This window comes from Melanotaenia boesemani, chromosome 2 (assembly GCF_017639745.1).
Source record: "Melanotaenia boesemani isolate fMelBoe1 chromosome 2, fMelBoe1.pri, whole genome shotgun sequence".
In the NCBI taxonomy this organism is placed as follows: domain Eukaryota; kingdom Metazoa; phylum Chordata; class Actinopteri; order Atheriniformes; family Melanotaeniidae; genus Melanotaenia; species Melanotaenia boesemani.
In genome coordinates, this window is record NC_055683.1 from 28,084,717 (window position 1) to 28,099,586 (window position 14,870).

Genomic DNA, 14,870 nt, shown 5'->3' on the forward strand with positions numbered 1-14,870 from the left:
AAGTTATAAAAAAAACGTATACAGTTATTTTACAACAAAAAAATCTGTAAAAATATTCATACGTATTTTAATGGAAATGATGACGATATTGTGAGGACCTGTTGTGTCAGGTACCTTTAATAATAGTTATTTTGTCCTGGTACTTGATTTAGCCAGCAAGAACAATCCTATGGATACTTCTGCAAGCACTTTCTTTTCTCTGCAGTCTTTAAAATGCTGATGTATAAAACGGAAGAAATATGAATACAACTATAAAGCACTTCTTATTTATGTTTTGAATGTATGTTGTTGTATATATTGCTGGGCATTTTTGCAGATATTACTATTTTTCTGAAAATCCTGTGTATTGTAGGATTTCTAAATATTTTTTATAGAGTTTTTTTAAATGAACCAAGTTCATATTATTGTTTCAAAAGGGGAGTTTAAAAAGTATTGCCATGTGGAATTTTAAACCTGCTGTCCTGTTAAACCTGGTTTATCACACACTTGAATTTTAAATTGATTTGTATTTCCAATTAAGTTTTCATGTCTTTACTTAAATGCATTTTTAAAATGTAATTTCTTTTTACTGTTAAGTGTCTATATTTTCTCAAAATAAATAATAAACATCTCATTTTTAAATTATCTTTAACTGATTTCAAGTTTGGTCCTTACTGTGACATATGTCTGCTACCCACACATTTTTGTGTTGCTCATTCCATAAATGCATGATATTAAACTTCAGTGTAGACTGTCCTACAATGTATAATACATCACATATACAATTAGTATTATTAAAGGGAAGAAATAATTGACCAAAAAAGAATCTTCTGACATTTTTTGCAAAGTCATGGTTAGGTTCCTGCTCCATCACAGGACCTACACAGAGACAAACTTCCATGCACACTGAACCTCACTCCTAGGGTCAACTTAGAATCACCAGTTAATCAAACATACATGGTTTTGGACTGTAGGAAAAGATGAAGTACCCTTGCACATGGCAAACATGCTAATTCCATACAGAAAAGCACCAGCCAAGGTTCACACCAGAAAACTTCATGCTGTAAAGTTGCAGTGTTAGTCATCACACCACTGTGAAGGTGATAATGATAATGTTCAGTACAAGCCAGTAAAGCCTCATTATTATTAGCCTTATTATTCAAGACTGGGTTCTTTTGAATTACTCTAATGATTGTTGATTTTATTTTTCTGACATGGATACTTGTCTCACCTTAATGAGCCATAAATGTCTTTTTGGCTTGTGAGAATGAAAACGATTGCAAATTTAATAAACAAAAATGTATAAAATGACTTTGAATATGACTATTTAACCATTTAACCTTCAATGGATCAATACTACAAATCTAAATAAAAATGACAACTGAGATCTATTTTGCTCTCAAGTGTCAACATAAGTGATTAATCACTGGAAGTTAACTATCTGGCAAGGAAGATGGAAAACGCAGGTCTGCTTGATCGAGATACTTACTTGAGCTAAATCTGTTGCTACCTTGATGGTGAAATAGAGTGAATTAAAAATCTGTTTTTAAAATTCATGTAGTTTTAAAAATGAAAACATTATTTTGTGTGGTCATCATTTGATTGTGATGTTAAACATGGTGTTTGGAAATAAGATGGTTAAATTTAGGCTAGGCTAACTGGTGCCAGTTGGTAAGATTTTTTGTGTTTGGTGTGACATATTTACTAATAAATGTCTGAAGCATATGTTTTACATGAGTGATCACAAGAAAGGAATTAACTTGCCGCTGCATCTTCTTTCAGTTGCTACATTTGTCATGAGGCCATTTCCTCTGTTTGCATGCATGAGCATTTTGTTCACAGCTATATGTGCTAGATTGTACCAGTGTGTAGCACAGGCAGGAAGTGTGTGCAATTTCATTAGCTGTGGAGGGTTCTGTGTGTGTGTGTGTGTGTGTGTGTGTGTGTGTGTGTGTGTGTGTGTGTGTGTGTGTGTGTGTGTGTGTGTGTGTGTGTGTGTGTGTGTGAGTGTGGGTGGGTGGGTGTATGTGTGCGTGCGTGCGTACATGGGTGCGTACATGGGTGTGTGTATATGTGTGTTTCTTATCTCATTACATCATCTTTAGATCAAAAGAAATGGTATACACATACATTCCTGTTAACAAAATGATATGTAAAGAAAAATAAAAAGCATTGACCTTCAGTGGAAATAGTTGACTTTGATGTTAGTTGTAGTTGTAGCAAGTATATTTATAAGTATATTTATAATTAGATGTGCATAGAACCAGTCTCAGCCAGTTATCAGAAGTCAAATAATTTAGATCTGTTCTAACAGAAGTGACCAAAACCATTGTAAGATTCATTCCTGTGCTCCTTAAAAGTACCTCCTCTGTCAACAGTGGGGAATTTTCAAGTAGGATGCAGCGTGAGCTGGCAGCAGGTAAAAGGGCATGCCAATTCCCAGGTATGCAAACTGGCTCTTGGGACATAGAGTGTTACTGACAGGCAGGAACCTCAGCTGCTGTGTGAAGCAGAACCAACTAGGTTTAGGTGGCTATAGCTAAATGTGGTCACACAATATAGACTCTGGGACCAAACTGTTGTTGAAAGACTGGACTGTTTCATACTCTGGAGTTGCCTAAACGCAGAGGAATCAAGCAGGTGTGGGAATACTCGCAAGTCCCTGGCTAAGTGTTTTGGTGTAGGAGTTCTCACCAGTGAATGAGAAGGTTGCCTTTCTAAGACTACAAGTTACAGGAATAAATGCTCTGAAGCTTTGTGTGTCCTAAACAGCAATTCCAAGTAGACATTGCAGTCTGAGAGGCTTTTGGTACTGTCCAGAGTGTCTTGTCACTAAGGGACTACATTGTTCTCCAGGGGGACTTTAGTTCTCATATCAAATCAGATCAAGTTTTATTTATAGAGCACTTTTCATGCACAAAGCAACACAAAGTGCTGTATATAATAAAAAAAATAAATAAAAACAAAATTTAAAGCCTTCACACATCAAAGAATATAACAAAAAATTAAAAGGCACTCCTCATAGTAGTACACACACACAATCACACACATACAAACAAAAAACATCATTCATCCATGTTTTCATTCATTCAATAAATGGGAACACACCCCAAATGTACCTTTTAGTCTGGACATAGGTTTAATGAAGCGCATTATGAGCAGGATCCCCCCACCCAGAGCGACTAAAATGATAGGACCAGATAGTCGTTACACAGATCACTATTTACTGTCTCTGAACTGAATGTAAGTACAAAAATAATAATAAAATGAAAACATCTGGCTTGATGCTGCTCTTCTATTGCCATGTGGGCAATGGAAGAGCTAGTGTTCATGGTAAGGCATCTTTGCTCCATGCCTTACCATGAACACTAGAGAGAGAGAGAAATCCCCTCCCTCAAAGTTTCACTTATCTCAGCATGTAAACTCAGCAAGACGAGCAGATTAAGAGTCAAAGCAGAAAGGGAGACTGGAGCAGAGGTACATAGAAAATTGATGGGAGATTTACAATAACCACGGCATAAAATGTAGCTATGTTTTTAATACCCATTAACTTGCTGAGTGTATTCAGACTCGTTTTCTTTCCGCCTCCCTTTTACTGAATAACTTGGGGAACATTTGGAAAGGTGGAGAAGACAAGAAGTCAATAGATCTGGACCATTTAAATGTGGATTTTCAGGCTGTTTTAACTTTTCTCATATTCATGTGGACTTCTTTATCACAATGACAAGCAAGTGGACCCTCCTGATCTTCAGTGAGTCATGTCATCTATTTGCAATATATACAACAGCTGAATCATCTTTTTTTCTTTTTTTTTTTTTGTGGTATTTTTGAGAAAGTTGTAAAAAATGTTCTGCGGTTGTAGACAGGAAACCAAATACTTAAAACTTTTACTTTTTACTCAAAACTTTGAACAATATGTAATTAATTATGAACTAATTGGTAAATTAATGATGTCATTAAGTGTATATGTCCAGAATAGGATAAGTATAAAGGTTTGTTGAAATTAGTTAAAAAATGTGATGTTATGTCTGGTAATAGGCAGGTCGGTTAAAATGCATTTGGGTCGAAATTCTCTGTTTCATTGTTTCAAAACACTTAACATTTCTGGTTTAATTGGTGTAGCCTAATGAACACTTTGACTTCCTAACAAAACATACTTCTATTTCTTTCTGATTATATGTATATATATCAAGAAGTAATGGACTGTATCACAGAATAATGTTTTCTTGTTTGTTTACAGCTTTGTTCTTTTCCCTTGTCATGGGCGAAGTGGAGACAAAATGTTCTCATGGGTATTCAGAGGCTTCTGAAGGCTGCGTTGGTATGGAAAATAAATAAATAAAAATAATATAAAAATACATTACAGTCTAAGAATAACCAGCACAGTCTCACTTTTAATTGTGTGTAATGGTGATCAAGCACTAGTATCATTCACTCTGAGAAATAAACCAGCATCTAGAAACTGGAGATTTAATACATCATTACTTAAAGATCCTGAGTTTATCAGCTACTTTAAAAGAGAATGGTCTTTATATCTAGAAAACAACAACATACCAGAAACCTTAGCGTGTGTTCTTTGGGAAGCAGGAAAAACAGTAATGAGAGGTAAAATAATTTCCTTCTCTTCTCATAAGAAAAAGAAGGAAACTTTTAGAATTTCAGAGTTAGAACTCAGAATTGAATCCCTAGAGGACGTTTACCATGTCTCCCCAGAAGAACACATACTGAACGCCATAAAAAAAGCTAAACATGAACTTAAAATAATAGATTAAAAGACACAACTAAACACAACATATGAGAATATTGATGAATATCTTTGTAACATCAATCTTCCAAAATTAAAACATGAAAATAAAATAACCTTGGATTCACCTCTTTCAGTCGGCGAACTCCATGAAGCTCTCCAGCATATGCCCAACAATAACGCTCCAGGTCCAGATGGTCATCCAGCTGAATTCTATAAAGAATTCTGGACAATGCTGGCACCCATGTTCTACTATATGTTATTAGAAATAAGAAAAAACAAAAAAACAAAAAATACCTTAACATATTAAGCTAACTAATATTACTCTACTATTAAAACCAGGAAAAGACCCGACACTTCCATCCAGTACTGTCCAAATTCATTAATAAATGTAGATTTTAAAATGATCAGCAAAGCTCTGGCCAGAAGGATAAAAAATGACCCCTCTAATAATACATCATGATCAAATGGGCTTTATTAAAGTTAGACATTTCTCTACTAACATGCACAGATTAATTAACATTATAGATTATTCTACTCTACATAATCTGGAATTCACAGTCATTTCTTTAGACGCAAAAAAAAACATTTCACTGAGTAAACTGAGTTAACAACATTGAACAAATTTGGGTTTGGGCTATCTTTTATAGACTGGATAAAAATATTATATAACAACCCAAATGCATGTGTGAAAACCAATGATCAAACTTCTCCAAGCTTCTGTTTACAGAGAGGCACCAGACAGGGCTGCCTGCTTTCTCCTCCACTGGCAGCTGTTTTCCTGTCAAAGCCGTAGGAAATTTGCTGGTGTGTTTATGTACAAATGCAGCAGTTTGTTGTCTGGTGATAGTTTGGATTGAAGGGTCGTTGCTTTCTATCCATATTTTTTTGTCTCCTCTTTCTACTTTCTGTTCTCCCTTGCTTCTTTTTGCTGTCTTCCTTCTTTTTCTGTCCCCTTCGGTCAGGTCCAGCAAGATTACATAGATTCCATAATTCAATGTAAATAAATAACAGTAAATAAATTAATTAATCAGCTTATTAAAAGGAGCCTAATACAGGTTTTAAAAAAGAAAAGAATTAATTGTGTGTAATGGTGAGTGCATATATGTCTATAAAACACAAAAAACAAAAAAATTCAAAGATCATGAACTCACTATATTATCTGGGCTCCGAATCTGTTTCATATCTACACCCGTGTCTTAGAGTTGAACGATCTCCCCGTTTAACTTCACATTAAAATGTTACAAATACAAAATTGTACAACTACACCATTTTAAGCTATTACACATTTTCTTGTGAGACTGGGCTGTGTTTGCTAAATACTTTAGTCAAATAAAATTGTTCAAAGATCAATAAAAATATACAATTATTCAAGCAGCCATTCATTTAATAATCTATTATTATCAATTTGTTTCTTCTAGATTATGATGAATGTGACATGATGCCTGATATCTGTGGAAAACATGCAACTTGTACTAACATGGAAGGCAGCTACTCCTGCCAGTGTACCGATGGTTTTGGACCATCAGGAAAAGTTACAGTTGGAGCACCTATAACATGTAAAGGTAAGTTATCTTGAATCAGTGGGTGCAATGATTATGATCTTTCATAAAGTTTATTTCCTACAGTTAAAACTCAAACATAATGTGTCCTTCTAAATGAATGTATAACCACCAGAAACATCTGTGGACCTAATGCAAAATGTCAAAACACAATTTCCCTTTATTTCTGCTTCTGTGAAAATGGCTTCAACACCTCTACTTGAGTGAAAATATTTCAGCATAGTGACAATGTGACATGCAAAGGTAGCTGTGGCTGTTGCTCCCGGCAAACGACTTGTATGTTGGACACCTCGAGCTGCTGCTGGGGTCTCCTTATGCTGGGCTCACACTAGACGATTTTCACGATCGCAGACTATAAACGGAAGTCTTTAGGAAATCTTAGGAGTTTTACTGGAGTCACAGCACGCTCCCATCATCTCACACCATCGTTTGGTGTAAGCTGGTATACCAGATTGACCAGATTGACCATAAACAGCGCAGATTATAATCTGTGCTGTTTAAGGTCAATCTTTCCCTAGTCTTGGATCTGCGACAATATCAAACACGTTTGATATTATCGCAAGTCGCAGTGACAAAACACGGTCAACAACCAATAGATGAGCTCTGACAAAAGCAGAAACAGGAATCCTGACAGTCAGAACACCAGCAAAAATGGACGTGAAAAAAAAGAAAAAAAAAAGACAAACAAGAAGCGGTTATGAAGCGTTGTTGGCAGACCGTCCAGAAAGAGGAGCGGATGGTTATTAAGAAGTAAACGTCTGCTGTGGATCACTTATGTGTTACAGTATAATGATCTAACAAATGAGAGAAGAATAGAAACTCATTCATCCCTCCAGATTCTGTAAAAGTCGTGTAACACCTGGTGGAGATGTAAAGCCACACTTAATAATGATGGTGTGTAATTCCCTCCTGGAGTGAAATTCTCCCCTTGTTTGCTTTACTGCGGGCAGATCAGCCCTGTTTGAGATCAACTGTCCAACATATCACAATAAAATGCTAAAAGAATCTAGTTGTAGTTGTAAATAGTGACCCCAAAAGATTCACAGTCTTTGTCAAATCTCAGTCTGAGACTAGGCTGAGACTTAAAACTCCAAACATTTGTCTTTAGATGTGGTAGTTTTCTAGAGTCTTTTGCAAATCTTTTAAAAGTCTTCTGGTGTAAGCCCAGCTTTAGTGGCGTCATAGAACTTTTTTGCCACTGGTTGCATACACCAGCTTCTTCGAGCACAACACAGAAACAAGTAGGCCTACCTGGCTCTCTTAGTTTCTGGCACCAGCTCCCAAAAAGCTTGTCGTCTCCACCCCTTCTTCTATCCATGCCCAGCACCATTTGGGTCTAAGGCCTTTGTCAATTAGGATGTCTTTCCCTGGCTTCATGAATTTATTCTCCTTTTTTCTGATTTCGGTGAAACAACCATTGGCTTGGATGCTGCATTCAAGACCACTCGGAGATAACGTTCACGCTACAGGTTAACTCGGCGGAGAAAAACAAAGTGTGTTGTCACTATTTACTAAACACTGAAAACATATGCAGCAGCAAGTTCTGCTTATTTTCGAAGATGAGTAGGTGTAATTGTCGACTTTAACATTGTTCATTGTTAAATTCATTTTCTACAATTCAGAGCCAATTCAGAGTCTCAACCACTATAACCATAGTTATTTATTTTATTTTTTCCCCCTGAATCAAAGTGAAAAGCCGGAAATCCGGCACGGTGCCAGAATACTTTAAGCCCTGAGTTAAATGTAAATAAATAACAGTAAATACATTAATTAATCAGCTTATTAAAAGGAGCCTAATACAGGTTTTAAAAAAGAAAATAATAATTGTGTGTAATGGTGAGTGCATATATGTCTATAAAACACAAAAAAACAAAAAAAATCAAAGATCATGAACTCACTATATTTTCTGGGCTCCGAATCTGTTTCATATCTACACCCGTGTCTTAGAGTTGAACGATCTCCCCGTTTAACTTCACATTAAAATGTTACAAATACAAAATTGCACAACTACACCATTTTAAGCTATTACACATTTTCTTGTGAGACTGGGCTGTGTTTGCTAAATACTTTAGTCAAATAAATTTGTTCAAAGATCAATGAAAATATACAATTATTCAAGCAGCCATTCATTTAATAATCTTTTATTATTAATTTGTTTCTTCTAGATTATAATGAATGTAAAATGATGATAATGGTGAGTGCATATATGTCTATAAAACACAAAAAACAAAAAAAATCAAAGATCATGAACTCACTATATTTTCTGGGCTCCGAATCTGTTTCATATCTACACCCGCTTTATTTTTCATCAAAGATCAATAAAAAAAATACAATTATTCAAGCAGCCATTCATTTAATATTCTTTTATTATCAATTTCTGTTTCTTCTAATAAGATGTTGATGAATGTGACATGATGCCTGATATCTGTGGAAAACATGCAACTTGTACTAACATGGAAGGCAGCTTCTCCTGCCAGTGTACTGATGGTTTTGAATCTAAATCACCTATATCACCTGGATTACCTATAACATGTCAAGGTAAGTTATCTTGAATCAGTGGGTGCAATGATTATGATCTTTCATAAAGTTTATCTTCTACAGTTAAAACTCAAACATAATGTGTCCTTCTCTCTTCCTTTAAGACATAAATGAATGTATAACCAACAGCAACATCTGTGGACCTAATGCAAGATGTACCAACACAATTTCCAAATATTACTGCTTCTGTGAAAACGGCTTCAACACCTCTACTGGAGTGAAAACATTTCATTATAGTGACAATGTAACATGCAGAGGTAACATGATGATGATGATGATGATGATGATGATCTACTGTTCAGCAGTTTCAGTGTGATTATCAATGCATATAAGGTTGTGAGTGAGGGTTAGTTTCCTTTCTCTTGAATTTTCTCCTGTTTTTTTCATGTAGATATTGATGAATGTCAGCAAGACAACATTTGTGGTCTGAATGCATCATGTTTAAACACACAAGGCAGTTTTTACTGTGTCTGTAATTCTGGCTTCAGACTGAAATCTGGCAAATCTAACTTCACTGATGATTCGGAGCAATGCCAAGGTGGGAGTTATGACATAAAACTACAAAACATGTTAACATACAATCATATCTATAATGTATTTGGTCAAACATTTTAAATCATAGTTTAAACTTTCTTCTTAATTTTAAATATATCATGTGTCCACCAGGACATTTATTGTAATTGTTCTGACTGATACACAAAAAATGTGATCACTGACCTGTCCTTGTTTTCTTTCCTCCTCAGACACATGTATGATTGATAAGACAATCTGTGGAAATGGAACCTGCTACCGTGGAGCCAGTGGACATTACTGTGCATGCCATGCAGGGTTCACTAACTATGGCAACGTAAAGTCACCCTGCACTGGTAAAAACACAACTGTATTCATTTTTCCCAGCAGCCATTATAAAACTTGTATTCACTTTGTAATTAACAGAGTAATGTAGACTGTATTATGGGTTATCAAACACAAATATTGCATCAAAATTTCTTTTTTATCCAGAACTGAACTGTGATATGTTCAAAGATGTGAACAATCTGAGAGAGGTAACTCTACACCAGAAACTCATTCATCTAAAATGAACATTTATTTAAATGTCTGATGTCTCACACAGTTATTTCATCTTCTCTGAATTCCTCTCACAGACACTTGCCATTGCACAGGATTATTTCATGCAACTGAATAAAACCTGTCACAAGCTCACAGAAAGCGAGAATCCAAAAGAGATGGATGGAGAGGACTTACTAAAGGTACAAATGACTGACAGAAATCTCTCACTGTGAAAAGAACAGAAAAAACTTCAAGTTTCCCCAACCAGAATAGAAACAGGAAGTGCTACCCCCACAAGCTCTGTTAGATGGTGTTCAGATGTACTTGTATGTGCTGCACAAAACTAGATTATTTATACAATGCTATGCAGCCTGAAAGTCTGGTGTCAGTCTATGTATCTTGTTTTCTTTTCACACACTTATGCTGCTCCTCTTCTCCTCCTCTCTTGTGGTTGCAGGGTCTGATGTCCACGGTCGATGAACTCTTGTTCAGTAGAGCTCTTAATGGAAAAAAGAAAATCTCCACTTTTCTGGACTTAATGGAGCATGCCCTGAGGCTTATAGGATCTTTTTTATCAACCCCAGTAACAAAAAGATCCTCCAATTACACAGGTTTAAATTAACTGAAATAACTTGAATTTCAACAAATTAAAACTTAACATTTAAACCTAACAATTCAAACTTGAAACTGTTTTTTAAGTATTATCTTTAAACATTCAATTAGCTTATAGATTATTTTCTCACTAATCTATGCATTTTGTACAAGTAGTATATGTTCATTCAGGCTTACATTTATACTTGTGTCCAGAAATGGAGTTGTTGGTAGAAAAAGGGTCAGTCCTGCCAAAAGGAACAAGGACTTTATCATCTACACATGCTCAACTAGACATTGACTTGGAAGTGGCTGCAGGAGATCCCTCCCATTACCCTGGTAATGATCATGCCTTTGAATAACACATTTGTAAACATCTGAATTTAACCTGTTAATTCTCTTGTTCCTGCTGTGCAACAGGCTTCACAACAGTATCATTACTAAGTTATTCAAACCTGGAAGAATATGCAGATGGCTTCTTTAGTGCGATGAAACCAGATGAGAAGCAAAGTTATAAGATAAACTCCAAAGTGGTTACTGTCACAGTCAGTAACAGAAACACCAGGCACCTAAAAGAGCCAATCATTTTAACTTTGCACCACCTTGAACAGGTAAAAAGGAAAGACTATTAACCTTCTGTTTCATATGATTCTTCTTTGCAAGGCGAATATCACAATTATGGTTTTGGTTTTTGGTATGTTTTTTGTTTTACAGTTAAATGAAACTTCTCACACCTGTGTGTTCTGGGATTCTTCGGAGAATGAGGGGACATGGTCATCTCATGGCTGCAGTGTTGTGGAGTCTAACTTGAAACACACTGTTTGTTCCTGTAACTACCTGAGCAGCTTTGCTGTGCTCATGGCCCTCTATGAGGTTGAGGTAAAATATCTCTCACATATATTTATTTTTTTTTCTTTAGTAAATTCTAAAATTTAAATCCATTTTGGTATACGCTAATGAAACTGTTCTGTCTCCTAACAGAACAAGTTTGCGTTGCAGCTGATTACCTGGGTGGGCCTATCCCTTTCATTAATTTGTCTGTTCATCTGCATCCTGACGTTCTCATTGATCCGCTCCATTCAAGGTCCAAGAACCACCATCCACCTGCACCTTTGCATCAGCCTCTTCATTGCTATCCTTATATTTCTTGCAGGCATTTCTCAGACGGAGAACAGGGTAAATACTGTAACAGCTTGATGACTAAATGAGTTCATTAAGTGTCTACCACCTATAAAATATAGTAGAGTGATAGATCGAATTAAAGTAAGCCACTAAATGATACATCCATTGTTAGAGATTAAGTCAGCAACTCATCCCTTCTCATTTCTTGTGCTTGTCTTTTCAACTTCCCTTCTTCCCTTTTCACTTCTGCCATGCTAATCTTTATCTCTCTCTCCCTCTTAGGTTGGCTGTGCAGTGGTAGCAGGGATGCTGCATTTTTTTTGCCAGGCAGTATTTTGCTGGATGTGTCTGGAAGGCATACAGCTCTTTAGGATGGTAGTCCTGGTCTTTAACACCAACTTTAAAACCCTCTACATGATGGCCGGTGGCTATGGAGTCCCAGCTGTAATTGTTGCTATCTCTGCATTAGTTAATGCTAAAGGATATGGCACTGAGAAATAGTAAGTTTCCCAGATACCTTGATCTCATATTCATCCAGATTAATCTCTTCATTTTCTTATATAATTTATACTCTAATCTGAAGTTATACTGTTATATATTCTACTAAAAAAATGCTCCAATGCATTACAGTTGTTGGCTAAACCTGGAATCCATTTGGAGTTTCTTTGGCCCTGCCTGTGTCATCATCTTTGTAAGAATTAAAGAAAATTTAGACAAATTATGTCCAATTATGTCTCTTTTAAGACTCTTTGCTCTTGTCTTTCAGGTGAACATTTTTTTCTTTCTCATCACTGTGTGGAAGTTGGCACAGAAGTTTTTAAGTTTGAATCCAGACCTGGACAGCTTGCAGAAAATAAAGTAAGTTACCCCTGAGCCATGAGCTGTCTGCAACAATCTGAAACATATTATAATGCACCATGAGTCACACTTTCCCATGTAAAAAAAATATAGACTTTTTTTTACTGCCTCACCTACATAGTCAAAAATGGGTGTTACTAGTTATGGTGTCACGACTGCCTAAGTGACCTGCATGCATCTTTATTACCTCCTGCAGGGACTACACCATTACTGCAGTGGCTCAGCTCTACATACTCCTTTACTGCATACTCCGTGCTATGTGGATCTTCATTTCTTTCCAGTTTGAGAAGGGCACTGTCGCCATATCTTACCTGTTCACCATCTTTGGCAGCCTTCAGGGGGTTACGTTGTTTGTCATGCACTGTCTATTTTCTAAACAGGTTTGTCATGGTTCTTACATCTAAAAAGGAAGTTAAAGGAAGTTAAAAAAAAGAAAGAAGCTTCGCTACATCTTAATTAAGTTTAGATTTTGTTGATGACTATTTTATTTTAATTTATTTTATTTTTTACTTAGATTTTTTTTCCTCCTTTATTTTAGGTGAGAGGGGAGTATGAAAGAATCCTTTCTCAAATCTGTGAGCCACACAAGAAAACTTATTCTGAGGTCAGTTACTCCCACTTTAGTAAAGCAAATGTAAGCAGCTGTTTCTTTTCTAATGTAGAGGTTCTTTGCTAAACCAGGGATGCATTTTTACTCACCAATTAAGCAAGAGAAAGATTAAATCAAACATGGTAATTAAAGATTTCACATGAAATAGATTTAATCGAATTGATTTGTTACTTGTTAAATTCAAAATGTCCCCAAAGACACACACATGTGGCTTTTGAAAGTTTGAAGCACATAAGAAATAATAGCTGTGTAAAGATGTGCATTGCCATTTTCATATCTTGTCTTATTCTTGAAATATAATTCACATTAGTCCAAAGTCACAAATTAAAATTTATCCATTTTACCATCTTCAGGGATCCAAAAGCACCCAGAACACAAGAGAGTCTCATGTTTGAGGAGATGAACCAGAACTGGAGACAAAACTCTGATTGACTAAAGACTGATATTTCAGACGTGGTGTCATCTTCTGTCCTCTCATAGCCACTGCACCAACTTGTTGTACTACAACATTTTGTAAATAATGAGCAAGTATTTGTATTTTAGATGTAGGATTAACTATTGGATCTAAAAAAAAAAGTAAAAAACACATTCCACTGCCATTAACTTGACGCATAATTAAAATGTAAAGATGTGCTTTACTTTTTAAAAAAAAAAAACATAGTTATTTTAGAACAAAAAAATCTGGAAAAAAATTCGTACTTATTTTTAATGGAAATGATGAAGATATTGTGAGGGCCTGTTGTGTCAGGTACCTTTAATAATAGTTCTTTGCTGATGTAGATCTGTTACAGATTGTGAACTTGTCTTTAATTTCAGGCATCTTTCCAGAATTTCTAAAAGCAGCTGTAATCAAGCCTCTGCTAAAAAGGAAAATCTAGATGAGTTACAAATGAGCAACTACAGACTGATCACAAATCTTCCTTTTCTAAGTAAGATAATCAAAAAAGCAGTTATTCATCAACTAAACGACTTAACACAAAACCACTGCTATGATGTCTTCCAGTCAGGTTTTAGGCAGCACCACAGCACTGAGACTGCTCTGACCAAAGTCATTAATGACATATGTTTGAATGCAAATGATGGAAAAATGTCAGTCTTAGTCTTACTGGACCTCAGTTGATACAGTCGACCACAATATGTTGCTTAAAAGACTGGAGAAGTGGGTGGGCCTCTCTGGCACTGCGCTACACTGGTTTAAATCTTATTTAGAGAATAGAAAGTACTTTGTGTCAATAGGTAACTTTACATCTGAGCAGACAAGAATTACATGTAGAGTTCATCAAGGTTCCATCCTGGGGCCTCTTCTGTTTAACATCTACGTGCTCCCACTAGCACAGGTCATAAAGAAGAACAAAATTAGTTACCATAGCTACGCAGAAATGCATAGATATGTATTACAATGTCACAAGGAGACTGAGGCCCCTTACAGGCTCTCGGTAAATGCATTGAGGAGATCAATTAAATACCTGCAGCTGATTCAGAACTCTGCTGCTCGAGTCCTCACTAAAACCAAGAAAGTGGACCACATCAGTCCAGCTCTGAGGTCTTTACACTGGCTGCCTGTTCATCAGAAAATAGATTTTGAAGTTCTGCTGCTGGTTTATAAAGCTCTGAATGGTTTAGGACCAAAATACATCAGTGACCTCTTGACCCATTATAAACCTGCCAGAACCCTCAGGTCATCTGGATCCAGTTTCTTATCAGTTCCCAGAGTCAGAACCAGACATGGAGAAGCTGCATTCAGCTTCTATGCTCCACATGTCTGGAACAAACTCCCTGAAAGCCTCAGATCAGCTGAAACACTCAGTTTATTTAA

The 14,870-nt window shown here is 36.0% G+C and overlaps 1 protein-coding gene across 2 annotated transcripts; it reads left to right on the forward strand.

Annotated features, from left to right (window-relative positions):
* Window positions 1-3,530: 3,530 nt before the first annotated feature.
* On the forward strand, window positions 3,531-14,609 carry LOC121652507 (adhesion G protein-coupled receptor E2-like). Of its 2 annotated transcripts, XM_042005284.1 has the most exons (20): window positions 3,531-3,730; window positions 4,220-4,300; window positions 6,145-6,288; window positions 8,680-8,823; window positions 8,928-9,080; window positions 9,215-9,361; window positions 9,567-9,689; window positions 9,826-9,869; window positions 9,969-10,073; window positions 10,331-10,484; window positions 10,681-10,803; window positions 10,885-11,075; window positions 11,179-11,343; window positions 11,446-11,640; window positions 11,869-12,086; window positions 12,217-12,277; window positions 12,353-12,444; window positions 12,641-12,824; window positions 12,983-13,048; window positions 13,408-14,609. In XM_042005284.1, the coding sequence occupies exons 1-20, from the start codon at window positions 3,700-3,702 to the stop codon at window positions 13,447-13,449; spliced, it is 2,463 nt and encodes an 820-aa protein (XP_041861218.1). In that variant the 5' UTR covers window positions 3,531-3,699; the 3' UTR covers window positions 13,450-14,609. The 2 variants fall into 2 exon arrangements, with proteins under 2 accessions (XP_041861218.1, XP_041861227.1); XM_042005293.1 differs by lacking the exon at window positions 8,680-8,823.
* Window positions 14,610-14,870: the final 261 nt, after the last annotated feature.